Raw genomic sequence first — 15,257 nt, 5'->3', positions numbered from 1 at the left:
GCTTAGAGGTTTTCTATGGGGCATTGGGTTCGAGAGGAGAACAGGGTGGACATTTTGTATTGTCTGCAAATTGTTTTCAGAAACCCAAGATTAGGTCAACAAAAACATAGAGCGGCAATGTTTTATACCCACTTATAACCTTGGGGCCTTGTCACCTCAACACGGGGGCCTCCCAACTTTTGATGCAGTCAAAACCCTGAACAATGGGTATTTGCTTGAAACCACAAATAATTCACGGGAGTCACATCCTTTGCTCACATTTAATTTTTATTTTGATTTTTTTAATGCTGCACAACACAATATTTATTTCATTTGTTTCATTTATGTCATTTATTCTTTTATTTCTTTATTTCTGTTTGCTGCTGTTATTTTACTTACTTAAAGAGAGAGGGAACGTTTGTGGCCTTTTTTTCCTTAATCTTTTTCTGTAGGCCGCCTTAAGCTTTCTAAATTTGGAATATTTAAGCAAGCTGAAGGGTAAAGGGGGTTTCGCAAAATCACTTGAGGGAAAGGAAAGGTTGCTTTGTTAATCATGCCCTATGGTGGGTGATCAACTGCGTGTACAATTACGTTTCACTTTTAATTAATTGTGCTTAAGGCCTTAATTAAATTTGGAAGTTCCCTTCTTAGAGCAGCTCATATTGACGGAGGTGCATGCGCTGGATGATGTCACGGCAGTCGTTGAACACACGGCGAATGTTCTCTGTGTCCACAGCGCAGGTGAAGTGAGGGTAGCAATAGTGGCGCCCATCTCCACTAGCAGTGCTGATTCTCTGTGGGCACAGAAGGAAACTCGGTCAGTGCCGCCTCTCCAGTAAGTCCCCCTGTCAGCAGTGGGGTCATCTACCCAGGACTGCCCACCAGTCATTGATGTCATGTTAAAACAAACCCAAATTGAGGGGCACAGAGGCTAAATTCATACCGACTACGGGTGAAATAACACTGAGGAACTGGATGGTTTGATCCCCAAATTTAGAAGTAAGGAAACTTACACCCCTAAGAATAAAGAACAAGCAGAGAGAGGGAACCAAAGACAGTCTCTACTCACCAGAAATTCATCTCGAATGAAGTACTTGGCCCGGGTCACGCGTGGGTCCTCTCCGGGCTCGGGAGTCGCTGCAAAGAATATAAATATTTTGTTACTTAAGTGATTAAAATAAGGTTCTTTGGCTCCCCCTACAGATCCCTTATAGTGTGGTGGTGGTTGAGAGAGGCGGGGGTTCCATTCTTAGAGGATGTTCATTTTTAAAATCCAGAACAGAAATTTTTAACATATGCAAGACACCCCATAGGACCAAGGGGCACTAATCAACCGCAGAAGGCCACACATACCATCCTCAGGAGTAGTGTAGCGAGCAAATTCTGGAAAGTAGTCCTCAATCTTCGATTTTCCAGCGAGGACTTTCTCAGCGAGCAGATCTTGCTTGTTGAGGAACAGAATCACAGAGATGGTGCGCAGCCATCTAAGAAAGAGAGACACAGGTTTAATGCCCAGGAAAAGAAAGCGTTCTTTCTGCAAGGGGTTTGAGATGCTTGCCCAAGATTCTTTTCTACTAGCCATGCAAATACAGGGCCTTGAGATCAGTGGGGAGGAGACCAGGGGGTCACCGCACAAACCTATTGTTCCAGATGCTCTTGAAGAGGTTCAGAGCCTCCTGCAGGCGGTTGGTCTGGTTGTCCTCCCGGATGACCATGTTGTAGCTGCTGCTGGCAACCACGAAGATGATGGCAGTCACATCTTCGGCACAAGAAAGCAAAAGAAGTGCACGTTAGAAGAGAAAATGATCCTTAACGATGAAAAAACCCGAATGTCCTTGAAGAGCAGAGAAGCCCGTGGCTTCCGTACCATTGAAGCACTGGATCCATTTGCGGCGTTCATCACGCTGGCCGCCCACGTCAAACATGCTGCAGGAGAGAAATGACACCTGGTCACTCCAAGGGCCAACACTGGTCCACCATTCTCCCTGCCAGAGGGAACGTCAAGAAATCTCTCTCTCTTCTTCTTCTTTTTTTTAAAGGGAACCATTTACTTACTGGAAGTTGACTTTATCCACCTGGAACTTGGTCTCAAAGATTCCAGAAGTCAGGACGCGGCAGCGCAGCAGGTCCTAAAACAAAATCTTAGGTCAAGGGATCTCACCCAAACCAACCAAAACATTATTAATAATTGACAATCTGGAGCAAAAGTCTTGACTAGTTCGGAAAGAGGGCTCTGCGTCCTCTGCTTGTGAGACCGTGTGCATACCTGGTCGCTGGGCACATAGTCAGCCTGCTTGATGACGTCAATCTTGTCCAGGAAGCTGGGAGGAAAAGAAAAATGCACAGGGGTGACCACACACTCATGCCACTTTGCCCACTATTGCGGCCTCTCTGCCAAGTCCAGCTAAATGGAAATGATCACCCCACAGTTACCTGGCATTAAGTCAATGGGGAGTTTGCTTGTGTTCATTATGAGTCCAAGCTTATGCCTTAGAAAAGGTTAGAGCAAACAGAATTTAAGATAAATGTACCTGGCTGACCAGTAGGTCTAGGAACCAGGAACTAGGGGTGGGCTCTCAGGACCCCTGGCCTACAGGTACAGCACAGGCCAGTGCAGAGCTCTGGTCTTGCTTTAATTTTAAAAGGCTGGTTCTGTGCATGTCAGTTAGCTGAGGGCCCAAAATCAGGTCTGATTTTGTGCCATTTGATAAAGGCTGAGTAAAAAATTCAGATTTTCAAATTGTTTGGCTTTGACTAAAATGGCAAGTAGTTTGAAAATTGTACCCTTCCATGTCACGCAGTTTTTTTTAAAAAATGAAAAAGATGGCACACTTTAAAGAAACAAGGATTCCCCGCCCCCCAAGGGACTAATGAAAATAAGATTGAGTTACTCAGAAAGGGTATCCCTTCCTTCTACTTTTAAGAAGGGGCCCTTTTGGCCCTTACCACAGTGAACAGGAAACAGACACAAAGTTCCCTTCCGTTCCACTTGGTCCATGAAATAGAACAGTCCAGATATTAAACTTTGAGTTTTCAAAAAACCTCACGGCCATCCAGGTTAGGGGCCCTTATCTGGGCGGGGAGCATGTACAGTGGAGGGGCGGGGGTGGTCTCAGGGGCCATCATTAGTGATGCCAAAGCTTTAGAGGGAAAAGCAGTGTTTTCTATCTCCCACTCCACAGCCATAACTGTTCCCAAAGTAAAAACTATCTTGCTTGTGTTGCCTGACTAGATACACTGTTAGGAAAAATAACTTCTAAAAGACTAGACTAATTAAACTACTGTGAAAAGTTAATATTAAAACCAGCTTTTGGGGGGGGGGGCAGGGGTCTGGATTGTTGTCAAGTGGGCTAATCAGAAAAAAAATCACAAAGAGAGAAAAGTCTATTTAAAGAAATTCTATAAGGTTCCCCCCGCCACCTTCCTTTTTACCAGTTTAAAGTTAGTCTGGCTTAGAGGATATACCGACTTGCCCAATCAGTCTTACATTACAGCACCGGGCCAGAAATAGCTCCCCAGCCGCCCTGGCCTGAAGCATGTTGCCATGGCAACAGAACCACAGTTCTATAAATAGATCATCAGCACCAAATCTTGTGAGAGAGACATCTGGAGTAAGGCCAGCCAAACCCCAGCTCAACAAATAAAAATAGGCACCTTAAGGAACGGGCAAGGTACCAGGAGCTCAACTTTAACATAAAAGCCGTTAAACCAGAACCACGGTGGTCACTGCAAAGGCAGGGCTACTTTAATCATCGGGCTGGGGAAGACACTTTCTAAGATTCAAGCTATGTTCCCCTTTTCCCGGAGTTCCCTTGAAACTTTGCATAAATTGTGCAAATGTTGCCATTTTCAGATAAAGTTGCAGGAGTAACTGAATTTTGCCTTAAAAAAACAACTTTTAAATGGTGTGAGATTCAAAAAAAAAAAAAAAAAAAAAAACCTGGCTAACTGTTCATCAATGAAGTTGTTACACCCTCCGTGCTTCCAGAGCGCTCAAAACTGGGATGGTTGAACCCTCCTAATCTTGTACCTGTACTTCTGACTTGGATCCAAAATACAAAAGGCAAACAATTCCAGGATTTCCATTTGTTTTGCGTTACTATAATTAGCACTTCCAGCTCTAAGCTCAAACTTTTGAGAAAATCAGGGGCTTTGTTGAAGGAGGGGTGGGGGTGGGAGGGTCACAGGGACCGGCCCAGATGGACTGTTTTTCTGCTCCTTGAAAAAATATACAGATTTGCTTGTATATTAAATCACAAAATAGCTACATGTGTGACAACTGAAAATAATCAAATGCATTTTCGATGGGAAAGCAGGGCCAGGGAAAGATAAATTGATAGGTTTCACAGCCCCTAACATCAGCTTGTGTGATGTGTCTGTAACAGGATTCTGGGGAGCTGGCTTCGTGTCTGCTGTTTGAGCGCCGTCACCTCTTCCTCCCTCCTGTTTATTCGAGTGGTTTTCACAATAAGTTCCTCCGGCGTGGGGCTCCTGCGTAATGCGATTTTAGCTTTCTGTGAGCCAGCCGGGGTACCTTGGTCCTGGTTACTTAATATTTTCAATAGTAAAATGGTTTGTGAGTTTCAGTCACTTACATGAGAGAGGCTAAAACATCACAAAGCTCTCTTGCCCTTCCCCCGGTCATAAAAGACAATCCAACTTGAGAAAATGATAACTTAGTACATTTGTGCAACATCAGCAAACAAACGGTATCTTTCAAATATTTTTTATGGCTCTGAACCTCACATATTTGCTATGTTATGTACAGGATAAGGAGGGTCATAAACTATTTAAAAGGCAACTTTCCAGCTGTGTTATCACACCCACTGGAAGACAGCCCATGAAAGGACACAGCAAGGACCCCATGGGGGGAGCATCCTTGAATTCAGGCCCAGAGTGAATGAATAAATAAGGAGAGGAAATGGAATTCAACACAATACCCGGCTCTAGATGAACTAGAAGTATTGCACTCTGGCAGCTACTGTAGTCACCTACCTGACAGCAGAAATAGCAAAGCGACTTATCAGTCAGCGAGGAGGAGGAGGCGTATTTTTGTCCTCACTGTTCCTCTGTCAGGTTTTTACATCACAGCAATAAAACAGAATATTTCTACCTGATCCAAAGTGTGAGAGCTGCCCTATCTCCCTAAATGCTTGGAGGTCCATTCAGTTAATTACTTCAAGCTGATTAATTATGAATGTCACTTTATTGCAGGTAATTATCATTTCGCTCTAACAGGCGTTAATTGTTTGTGTAAAAATAATGTCACTGCACTGAAAAGTGCTATTAAGGGCTTTATAAAACAAATGAATCAGACTAGAACTTTCTAACCGCAGGTGGGAATAACTGGCTGGCTTCTATGAAAAGAACTCATTTACAAGAAACTTGGAAAGTGGGAGTCAGGTTTGTAAGGTGCGCTCCGTGTGCACCTATCTCACATGCGGACGTGGAGACGCGGTTACTCACTACTGAGCGCAGTCGATGAGCTGGTACTCGTTGGAGCGCTCGTAGCAGGCGCGCACCCCCTCGTCCTCCCACAGAGCCTTGGCGTGCTCGTAGAATTCCTGAAAGTGAACACGAGAGGGCAGGTTTAGACGCGGGAGCTGCTCCAAGTCAATGAGACTGGAGTTTACTCTGCCACCAACCCTGGGTGTGATTATTGCCAATTTCGGAGCAAACTAAGGAATGGGCGTTCCTAAAGACCCTCAGCGTGCTAAACGTATTCAAAAATTGAATCCAGCTGTCCTCGTATTGTGAATTACTGTTCTTGGGTAGTTTTCATCCTATATCTTTGGGAGTGGGGGGAGGGGCCAGAGTAAACTACCGAGTAACTTTGTTCACCCCACGGCTCATCTAGGAGGACTATACACTCGTTAGGAGGCGCTGCCAATGTATGATTCCATGTCGTGGAAACAAGACGTTTTCATTTGTGAAGATGTGGCGGGATCGAAATTTTCCTTCCAGGAAAATTTGAATTTTAGAAAAAAATATTATGGTTGGGAGTTGCTGGCAAACCTGACCTTGTCCATCAATGCCTGTCAATCAAAGGAGCAAATGATCTCTACGTGGTTTTAAATGGCAGTAGGTCATGATTCACATTTCATTTGAACAGAATAACATTTTTAATTGTATCGGGGCAATTCGTCCCTTGCAAGGAAAGTGAAGGTTTTTCTGCAATGTGAATGCAGCAAGAAAAGGGTCAAAAGTAGGCAGGAATGTGAAGTTCAGCTAACAGGAGACCCTTAAGAGGTCACCGTCCTGGTGTATTTTTAACGGGCTGCCTTTTTTCTCCTATTAGAAATACAGAATCACGTCTCATGAAAGTCTGTTTGGCATTATGTGTGCTGTGTTTACTGCTCGACTTTTTTTCCATTTAAAAGTATTTACCTAGCCATACTTACTAATACTGCTTCCTTGCTAGGAGAAGTTTGCAGCCAAACCCATTTAAAATACACAAACACAAATTCCCACGAAAGCCTGACAAAAGGCAACAATAAGTCATTGTTTTTGCTGTAGACGAGTCTTTTCCTTCTGGGCCTTATAAACGTGCCCATCTTTCCATCTTGTTTCCTGTTCCCCTCTTATAAACTATTCTTCCCCCACAAAGGGGTCAAAACATATATGCTTGGGCCACAGGCAATTTTGTGTTCCCTAAAAATAGTTCTTTATGGAGCAGACAACTCTTTGTAAGCAGTGTCCTGCACGCCAGCCAGGGTGCATAGAGGCCAGTCCCTGGGTTATGATTTCTTTAGGGGAAGGTCTTTTCTTTCTTTTTTTTTTGAATAATGAGAAAAGACTTCATTTGCCCCAAGACAAGGACTGACTTTAGAAAAACCTTAATAAAGGTTAAATGGCAAATTGTTTAAAATGAGAATCTCTTCCGTTTATAAAACTCAGAGCTGGCACTTCATTTCTGCATTCCTTGGTATCTTAGGATATTTTCGATTAGCTGGACAATTAGCATTTGTGTGCCATACTTAACAGTTTTGTTTGTCACAAGATGTGTATAAGGGAATAATTAAGGCCGCCACAACTCATGACTTTTTCTCATAAACATTTACAATCTAATACAGTGAGAATTGTAGTATTGAACTGTGATGTTTACTTGCGGGGACGGGCGAGCCAAGGTTGACAAGGGGTGACAGAAATTCGCTCATCCATCTTGACCAAAGCTCTAATGATTATTTTTCCTATCAATATCACAGAAATGGGTTTTGCTGGCAGTGTGCCTGTGTGGGGGACATCCCAGGGGGTGTGTGGGGTGGGAAGGGGCATGGGCTTAGCTTACGGGAGGGAAATCAAAGTCTGGCACGTTCATCACGCTCAGAATGTAGTCCACTCTGAACTGGTTCTCGGGGTTGGCCAGCTCCACGGGGGGCACCAGGTTGCTCATGGCGGCCACGATGGTCTGAAAATGATGGGAGCAAAGCGGTCAGGGGGACAGCGCTGTCTGAAAGGGAGGCTAAAAGAATGACAAAAAGGACCAGGCACGTACTTCAATGGCCTCTTTCAGGTTGTTCTTGATGTCCTGCACTTTGGTTGCCTTCTCACTACAGTGGGATTGAAAAGGGAAAAAAAATCATATTGCATCACGCTGACTCACAGTGTCGCTTCAATCACGATTTTCCAACTAAAATAGTATTCTGTTCTTGAAGGAGTGGTGGGTTCAGATCTGTGCAGAGGTTGGAGATTCCCGAATAAAGGTGGTTTCAAATGATAACCTCCCAGACTGTGTCCTGAGGACACGCCCAATTGGGGCAGATTACCAAGTCGGCATCTAGATAAGGATCAAGGCTACTGTACCAGAAGTGGGGGCTGGCTCACTACCATTCAGGGGTGCTTCCATTTTCTTGAGGCCCACACGGCACACCAGCACTTCCGAAAAGGTTCCTACTGGCCCTTGCTAGCATCCCTGCTTTGGGGGTGGGGGTGGGGCTGGGAGGGGGAAAAGTTCAAGGTGTGCCTTGGGGCCTCCTCAGTCACTGGATTAGCACATGGAAAACCAGTGGATGAAATGCAGGTGGTAGTGTTAATTACAGATTTGAGGGCTTTGGGGCCCTGCTTATTTATTTTTGTTTATTTCAATAGTCACTGTGTGTCTGTCACTGCAGGCAGCAGCAGCGGATGACGTTTCTAGCTGATGATGTTAATATAGATTGATCCCTCGACGTGACTAAGGTAAAATAAGATTCTGCCGCCGGAAGGCTTTATGATCTGGGACTTATTGGGGGCGGGGGAGGGAGGCGGTGTGGCCCATGCCCCTCGGTTTAAGTAGAGGTTAGCGTTTGTTGCTTATTGACTTTAACTTGGGCACCTGGGACGGCCTGTGTGTGGATGTGGAACCGTCTACATTCAGGGTCCCCGGGACCACAGGTAAAGGCCACGCCCTTTGGCTCTGTGGTCCCCTGACGTTGTTTGTCCCCCTGTGTCTTTCAGACACTGTCCTTCATCACAGGCACAGCCAGGGAACATTCTCGGGTTTGTGTTTTTAGGGGTTAAGGACCTCTTGCTCGGGGTGTAAATCTTGCCACTCTACTGCCCAGGCGTCCCCTCTTGGTTTGGGGGTGGGACGGGGTATTGAACCCACAGCCATGACACACCTACTGCGTATTAGGCCCTGGGATGTGACAGCACCGTCACGAGGACCTAAGGTGCTGTCCTCACAGAGGAGGGAACTGAGGCTGAGGGAGGGAGGGTCTGAGTGACAGAGGCAGGACGACAGAGGGGGAGACAGAGCTTACGTTTTTTCTTGCCGGGCTTTTAAAAGAAATCTCTTTAAAAAGAGTCCCAATTTTTGACGTCTTCACGGGGTTAATTGCCCAAGAGTCGTGGGATGGAGGTAGGAATTAAACACGTAGCCCCTCAGGGGCAGAACACGACAGGACATTAATGCAGAGGACTCGCGGTGGGGGGACGGGGGGGCGGATAACAGCAAAGTGCAGCCCAGCGGGGAGGTCAGCATGTGACGTGGGGAGGCGGCTCTCGGGTCGGGGGACCGCGGCGGCGGCGGCGGCGGGGGATGGGGGATGTCACGTGCTCTCCTGCAAGAGCCCCGCCCCCTCGAGAACCTGGCCTTTCCTTGCATATTCGTTTGAGGGGTGGGCCCTCGTTTTCTGAATGATCTCATCGCATTTCATCCCTACCCCAGGGTCAAACTAGCCTTTGAGACCCCGCCCCTCTCACACCGGAATCAGGAGCTGGTTTAAGAGGTGCTGTGCTCATCAGGGGCTGAGGGTGTGGGGCGACGTATGGTACCAGGAACCCGCTCATGGTCGGGAGAACTCCAGGCACGGATCTGAGAACGTGCTGCCAACCAGGAGAGTGGGATCCGTGCCCCAAGCCCCCAGACTCTTAACGCAACGACCCTAGGCTTAAAGGGCGAGTGTCCCCACCCCTCTGTGGGGCTATCCTGCTTCGTACGTTTCTGAAAATTACTAATCGTGTCCAGACTTGGTGCTACAGTCTGAATCAGGTATTTAAGCCGTTGGAGTTTTAAAAGGACACGTGTTTGTCCCTAACGTTCACCCAGGAATTCAAAGTCAAAACCCCGTAGGACAAATCCATTCCCATTCATTAGAAACAAGCTCCATTTCCATGGTACTGAGAGCCTTTAACCTTTGTTTTTATGGTCCCACCAGAGTTAAAATTAGATATGACCGGGTATTTAATACCCAAATGAACACAGAGCAAGAGAAAAGTTATTTCCAGAAACCTGATTCTTTCATTCAGTTTGATATTTTGGTCTAAGTAGTAGTATGATAATTGGAAAACTTCCAGTCTTAAATACGGATATTTTGAGAACGTGTTCAGTATTCATCTACGTATGTGAATAGGTGTGGGAGTATATCAAGTATAAAACAGCTAAAATAGAAATCTAAAATCTAATTCGGGCGTGTAATACTAAAACATAAAAATTCCTCCATTGAAGCAGTTACTCTGTAGATGGAGCTGATTCTGGGGGCTGGCAGGTTTATCATAATTTTTACTATGGCTTAATGAACTTAATGTTGATTGTGACATTCGGAGAAAATTCCTCAGATGTCTCTAAACTACTTAACAAGGCCACATTGTGTATCAATTGCTAGAATTCTGATGGACTGAAAAATGGGGGCTGGAAGTACTTTTAGGATATTGTAGCTTCTCCGCCCCCACCCCCCCCCCCCACGTATAAAGCAGATCAGGGCTGCTTTCTATGCTGGGTTTGAATTCTAAGAGCTGCCCACCCCGCTCCCCCCTTCAGCTAAGTATCAGGGGAAGGCTATGTCGTACTAAGTTCTATACCTTTTTTATCTTTAGGCCTTTCTTTTTTTCCTTTTGTGGGAAAAGACAGAAGACAGAAGACAGACGCAGGATACAGGGATTGCCGAGACATGCAGATAATTTTTATTTATCACATGTTAATACTTATTTCTACTTGTAGAACAGAGTCACAGATAGAAGAGCAGGCTGTTAGTAGGTATTAGAAGGGTTCAGGGGTCTAGCATAGCATCTAGTACACAGTAGGTGGCTCAGTAAGGATGTGTCATAGCTTTTAAATGCCAACTTTTGGTACAGTAAGCTGTCAATCACTTTTTATGTAGATGCCTTGGATGGTTGATACACTACATTTTGTCAATTAGGGATTTTTTTTTTTTTTTTTTTTGGTTATCTTTAGAGGTTAGGTGGTAGGGCCCCCGCCCCCTCCCCCCCCAACAGAATAGTATTCTTATTAGAAGTTCCTAAGACGGGCAATTCCAGCATGCAAAGTGTGATAGGACATAGCCGGGAAGATGAGAAATTGAAGCCATCATCTAGGGGTAATATTGTCTAAAAAAAACAGATGAACAAACATGTGTCAGTTACTTGGTCCCGACCCCCCAGTATCCTTTGCCCCTCCCCTCCCAGGCCACAGAAGCTATTGCTTTGAGATGCCCTAGGCTAGGTCAGTCGGCTCTGCATGTTCTCAGGAGAAATAGCTGCTCCCTCACTGCAAGCTGAATAAGCAAAGCAGTGCTCAGAGAGGGTTACCTGGCATGCGTGTGTGCGTGTGTGCGCGTGTGCGCGTGCACGCGCGTGATGGGCAGTGCGGATGCAGGAAGTGAAGAAAAAAATAATTTGATAATGAATGGAAAAAGATGGAGGCCATCATTAATTTCCTGTCCACTAGCTAACATAAAGTGCCTTGGGTTAAAATAAATTTGACAATTTAAAAAAGACCAGAGGCTTTTCGAGATCATTCTCAACAATGACCTCCCCTCCTCCTCGGCACTTTTTTTTTCCCCCCCGAAATTAAGGACAGTGTGGCACCACGTATTTTAATAGAGGTAAAAAAAAAAAAAAAAAAATTTTTTTTCCCCCCGGAGGTCTGAAATTTTAAAATCAGACCAACCACTGGATAGATGGAATTTAGTAGTTTTAAAAACAAGTAGCCAGTTTTAAAAGCAAGTAGCCAATTCAAATGGTGAGCTGGGGGGTTGGGGGGGAGGATAGAAACCATATGGAAAAACATCAATTCTCGAGAAACCCTAAACTGATCATCTAAAGCTGAAATCTATAGCCTTCCCCCAGCTGGATCTAATTATACTGTAAGGTTGGCCAAAAAAAATTGTTTTGCACTTCGCTTGCTCTGAAATGTTAAGAAATGATGCAGTTTGCAGACATATACCAAGATGACTGATGGCCCTTAAATGATTTTGGTTTTCTTCCCGGGTCTCTGTGTCCTCAGTTTCCCAGTATGACCTTCGTGTGTGTCAAATGTGCGTGTGAAGAAGTTTCTCTGTTTTTGAATGTGCCTACCCATCGCTGTTGCTCCTTGCGGCCTGCGGGTCCTCTTCGCCGCCCCTTTTAAAGAGAGATTGAAAGCTCACCTAATCTGCAAGGCACCGCAATTTCACAAAAACCCCACACAGCCTCTCTACATTCCTAAACAAACGGCCACCATCCTCCCGTTAATTCTTAGGTCGCCTTTCTGGCTAAATTGGAATGTCTACTGAGACTGCAGGCCATAGAGGGAAGAATTCCACACCTTCGCTGCAGTATTAGCAGAGTCCTCTGGGAACTCCCGTCGGGCACAGAAGAGACGGATAATTATTTTCTTGTGCTTTCACTAAATGTACATGCATCAGGGAGCTAAAGCAGTGATTTATCTCACAATTCTTTGGAGAATACAGCAGCGCATAAGGCCCCTGACTGTCCCAGACCTCAATCTTCACCATGTTGCATCTGAACACAGACATGGGTGCTCTGGCCCATGATTTCCTGGTGCCAATATTAATTTCCTCCCTTTTTGTAGTCGGGAAACTACCTATGTTATTTCTATATAATTGCTCCCCATAAACTGTCATCAATTAAAAGTGTGCCTGGACCGTAAGGCAACAAAAAATAAAATTAAAAGAATAAAACCCACTACCACCAACCCTCCCCACCCCCCAAAACCCAATCTTCATGAATGGTAGGAAATCCTCCTTGAAGGTGGGACGGGCAAGATGGCTTAAGCTGTCTACGTGGGTTTGTACTTGATTAGCTTATTAGCTCAACCAGTGTTAATGGCACTTTTTTTAAAAAAAAAAGTAAGATAGAGAGTTAGCGTTGAGTTAGGAAAATCCGCATTTGACCTCTGTATTTCTGAAGGTCAGATTAATGACATGTTACTCTGCAGATGTACTTGGCACAGCAGTCTGCGGACAGTTAAGGCAAATGTAATAGCTCAGCCCAGCCCTGACAAAGCGCACACTTATGGGGGAAGGAGGGAGAGACCCTGCACCACACAAAACACCCTTCCGTGGATGGATGTCCCCACTTCACAGGGAATTCCTAGTGGAGAAGGAAACCGCTTTTGTTGCAATACCACAGCGAGGAAAAAGAAAAAAGGAGGCTCAGTTGGACAAGATAAAAATAAGGTTTCTAGACTCACATAAAGAATTCCCCTGTATGTCACTTTCACGGGCTAAATTTAACATCCTCGGAGATTACCTATGGCTTCCTCTACAAAGCAGGCAAACTGGGAATGTCGCTTCCTCTTTTGAAAAAATAGAAAAGAGAAGTTCTGGTTTAAATGCCTCGTCTGCATTACAGACGGGCTCACTTAGGGAGGAGAATCCTTTCCCTAAAAATTAAAAAATTTTAGGGCAATCTGCAGAGTAATAAAACTTTAAGTGAATTATGTCAAGGATGTCCTATCTTCTATTGGACTGGAGCTAAGGTAAACAGTGGCTGCTGCATCCTTTTAAAAAATTCGAGCCATGTCCAGTTTTAATCAAAATATTTATCTAGAGGGTACATGGTCAAATTATTTTTGCTTAACTAGCCTCATGAAGAAGCTCTCCCCAGCAAGTTGCAGGGGGGAAAATTATGCAAGATTTTTCTTTAGATTACAAAATCAGAGCAAGAAGCCTATTTCAGGTTTTTTGTTTTAATTGACGGATGGCAACTCTGGTGGCAAGGCTTTAGAAATTAAGAATTTCAGAACTGGTTTGTGACAAGTGAACTGACTTCTTTAATTAACAGCATGTATGTGCGTATCAGTAACTCATCAGGAGCCATTCATACAATTAATAGTCCATCCCTCTGACTTTTAAAGCTTAAAAAGCATCCTAAACTAAAATGTCCATTTGTATGGGTGATGTCATCCTTTTCTCCACCCCCCCTATTTGGTCTAAGAAATTCTAGAATTTTCCATAAAGAGCTTGTTTTCCATAAACTGCCTTCAGCGCAGTTCTTGTACCTCTGGAAGGTGATAAAATTCATCTTTGTCCTGTGTCCCCCCCCGCCCCGCCCCTAGTAGGCGACAGTAACTTTTTTTTTAAACTTGTTTCTTTTGGGTGCAAAACTGAATTAAACTATGCCCCTTTGACTCAACCTTCCCTTTTGAAACCAAGGGGGAATGCAACTTTCAATTGAATCCAGGTTTAAGAAAGGGAATAGGATTGCTAACCAACTACTAACTGCAAACTAGTGCCTTCAGGTGTTTGTAATCTAGTGAGGTTAACTGCTCTCACCCCCGTGAAAACAGAGGCTGGGTCTGGGGAGACTTGTGCCCCTTATGTGCATCCTTCCAGGCAAGTAGAACACCATTCCCATCTTTTAGGTCCCTGATACAGGCACTCTCTCGTTTCATCTTTATTCTCACTGCGGTACTGTCATATTGTCCTATAGCAAAATGCCCTGAAGGACTTTTCAAAGGCAAAAGTACCTCTTGGTCTGGCCGGAAGTGCCCAACTCCCAGCCTTTCCATCATTTAAACGTCTCCTTTTTCTTTTCTTTAGGCAAGACCATCGATTTTTAAAAAGGGAAACAATGATTTACCCATGATAATTCCAAAGCGGGTGGGGGGGTGGGGAATGAGGAATTATGAGCAAGGGCTGACTCTTCCAACTTAGTTTTATGTGAGACTATTATTGAAACCATGTTTCCCTAGTAGTTTACAACATCCTGCACTGGTGCATTGCGCTGAAATGTGCTTGGGGGCGGGGGGCGTCTCTGCAGTGGTCAGCATCACCAGGCAAAAGGGTGGCCACGGCCAGCGTCAGCTATGTCTGAGACCCACTGCACCAAAATTCTGCCGCAGACCCGTCACAGGGCCAACACTGGGGCTTTATTATTATTACTGTTTCGTTGCTGCACCAAAGAGTAAAAGGAGGGAGAGGAGAACAACGCCTAAAGAGCTCTTCCCTGAATTTTCTAACATGTAGACTGAAAAAAAATCAAGCGGACGTTGCCCGGCCCCCAAAAGCTACCTAAACTTCCTGAAGGTTAGTATCCAATGTGCTATTCTGCCTGTGCCCTTGCCACAGATTTGACACTTACTCTCCATTAAACCCATTAACATGCAGGATCCTCATTTGCTTCACGATGGTGCTTTTACCAGATTCTCCAGCACCTAGAAAATGAAAGTAAGTCTCAGGTTAAGAGGGAGGCATTTTACACACTTTGGGCAGGGAGGAGAGAGAGAGGACTGCCGTTTTCTCCATAGAAGCAACACACAAAAAACAAACAAGAGACTTGCAAATTTCCTTGACATTTCGACGCAGAGAAAATGAAATAAACATCCAACTTTGTGTGTACCTGCAGTATTCCACCATCAGAACAACAAACAAGAATTAAAGGTTTTGCTTTGTTTAGGTGTTTTGTTTTCTTTTTATTTTTCCTTTTGGTTGCCTTAAAATTTGTGGGGTGGGCAAAGGGGCAAAGAAAGAATGACGCAATTCTGTCATGGGAGGGGGGGTCAAGAAAATTGCAGTTAAAGCCATGAAACTGGATGCTTGAACTATGAGCGTTCACTGGTAAAAATGTACACATTA

General features: G+C 44.7%; 1 protein-coding gene across 5 annotated transcripts in view; it reads right to left on the bottom strand.

Annotated features, from left to right (window-relative positions):
• Positions 1–249: 249 nt before the first annotated feature.
• Positions 250–15,257, bottom strand: part of GNAS (GNAS complex locus) — a gene marked incomplete at both ends in the record, with an annotated part of 54,061 nt that continues 39,053 nt past the window's right edge. For 2 of the 5 annotated variants that reach the window (XM_079718461.1, XM_079718462.1), the window contains 12 exons: positions 250–773; positions 1,049–1,116; positions 1,333–1,463; positions 1,618–1,738; positions 1,847–1,905; positions 2,035–2,108; positions 2,246–2,300; positions 5,446–5,543; positions 7,268–7,387; positions 7,475–7,529; positions 11,755–11,799; positions 14,764–14,836. In XM_079718461.1, coding sequence (XP_079574587.1) covers positions 627–773; positions 1,049–1,116; positions 1,333–1,463; positions 1,618–1,738; positions 1,847–1,905; positions 2,035–2,108; positions 2,246–2,300; positions 5,446–5,543; positions 7,268–7,387; positions 7,475–7,529; positions 11,755–11,799; positions 14,764–14,836 — 1,046 coding nt within the window. Of the gene's footprint in view, positions 774–1,048; positions 1,117–1,332; positions 1,464–1,617; positions 1,739–1,846; positions 1,906–2,034; positions 2,109–2,245; positions 2,301–5,445; positions 5,544–7,267; positions 7,388–7,474; positions 7,533–11,750; positions 11,800–14,763; positions 14,837–15,257 lie in introns of those variants that run through there. The other 3 variants (XM_079718463.1, XM_079718464.1, XM_079718465.1) reach the window with 3 other exon arrangements.

This window comes from Hyperoodon ampullatus (assembly GCF_949752795.1).
Source record: "Hyperoodon ampullatus genome assembly, chromosome: 14".
Lineage (NCBI taxonomy): Eukaryota > Metazoa > Chordata > Mammalia > Artiodactyla > Ziphiidae > Hyperoodon > Hyperoodon ampullatus.
Note: the sequence above shows the minus strand (reverse complement) of the source record. Positions and strands in the feature narration are given on the sequence as shown.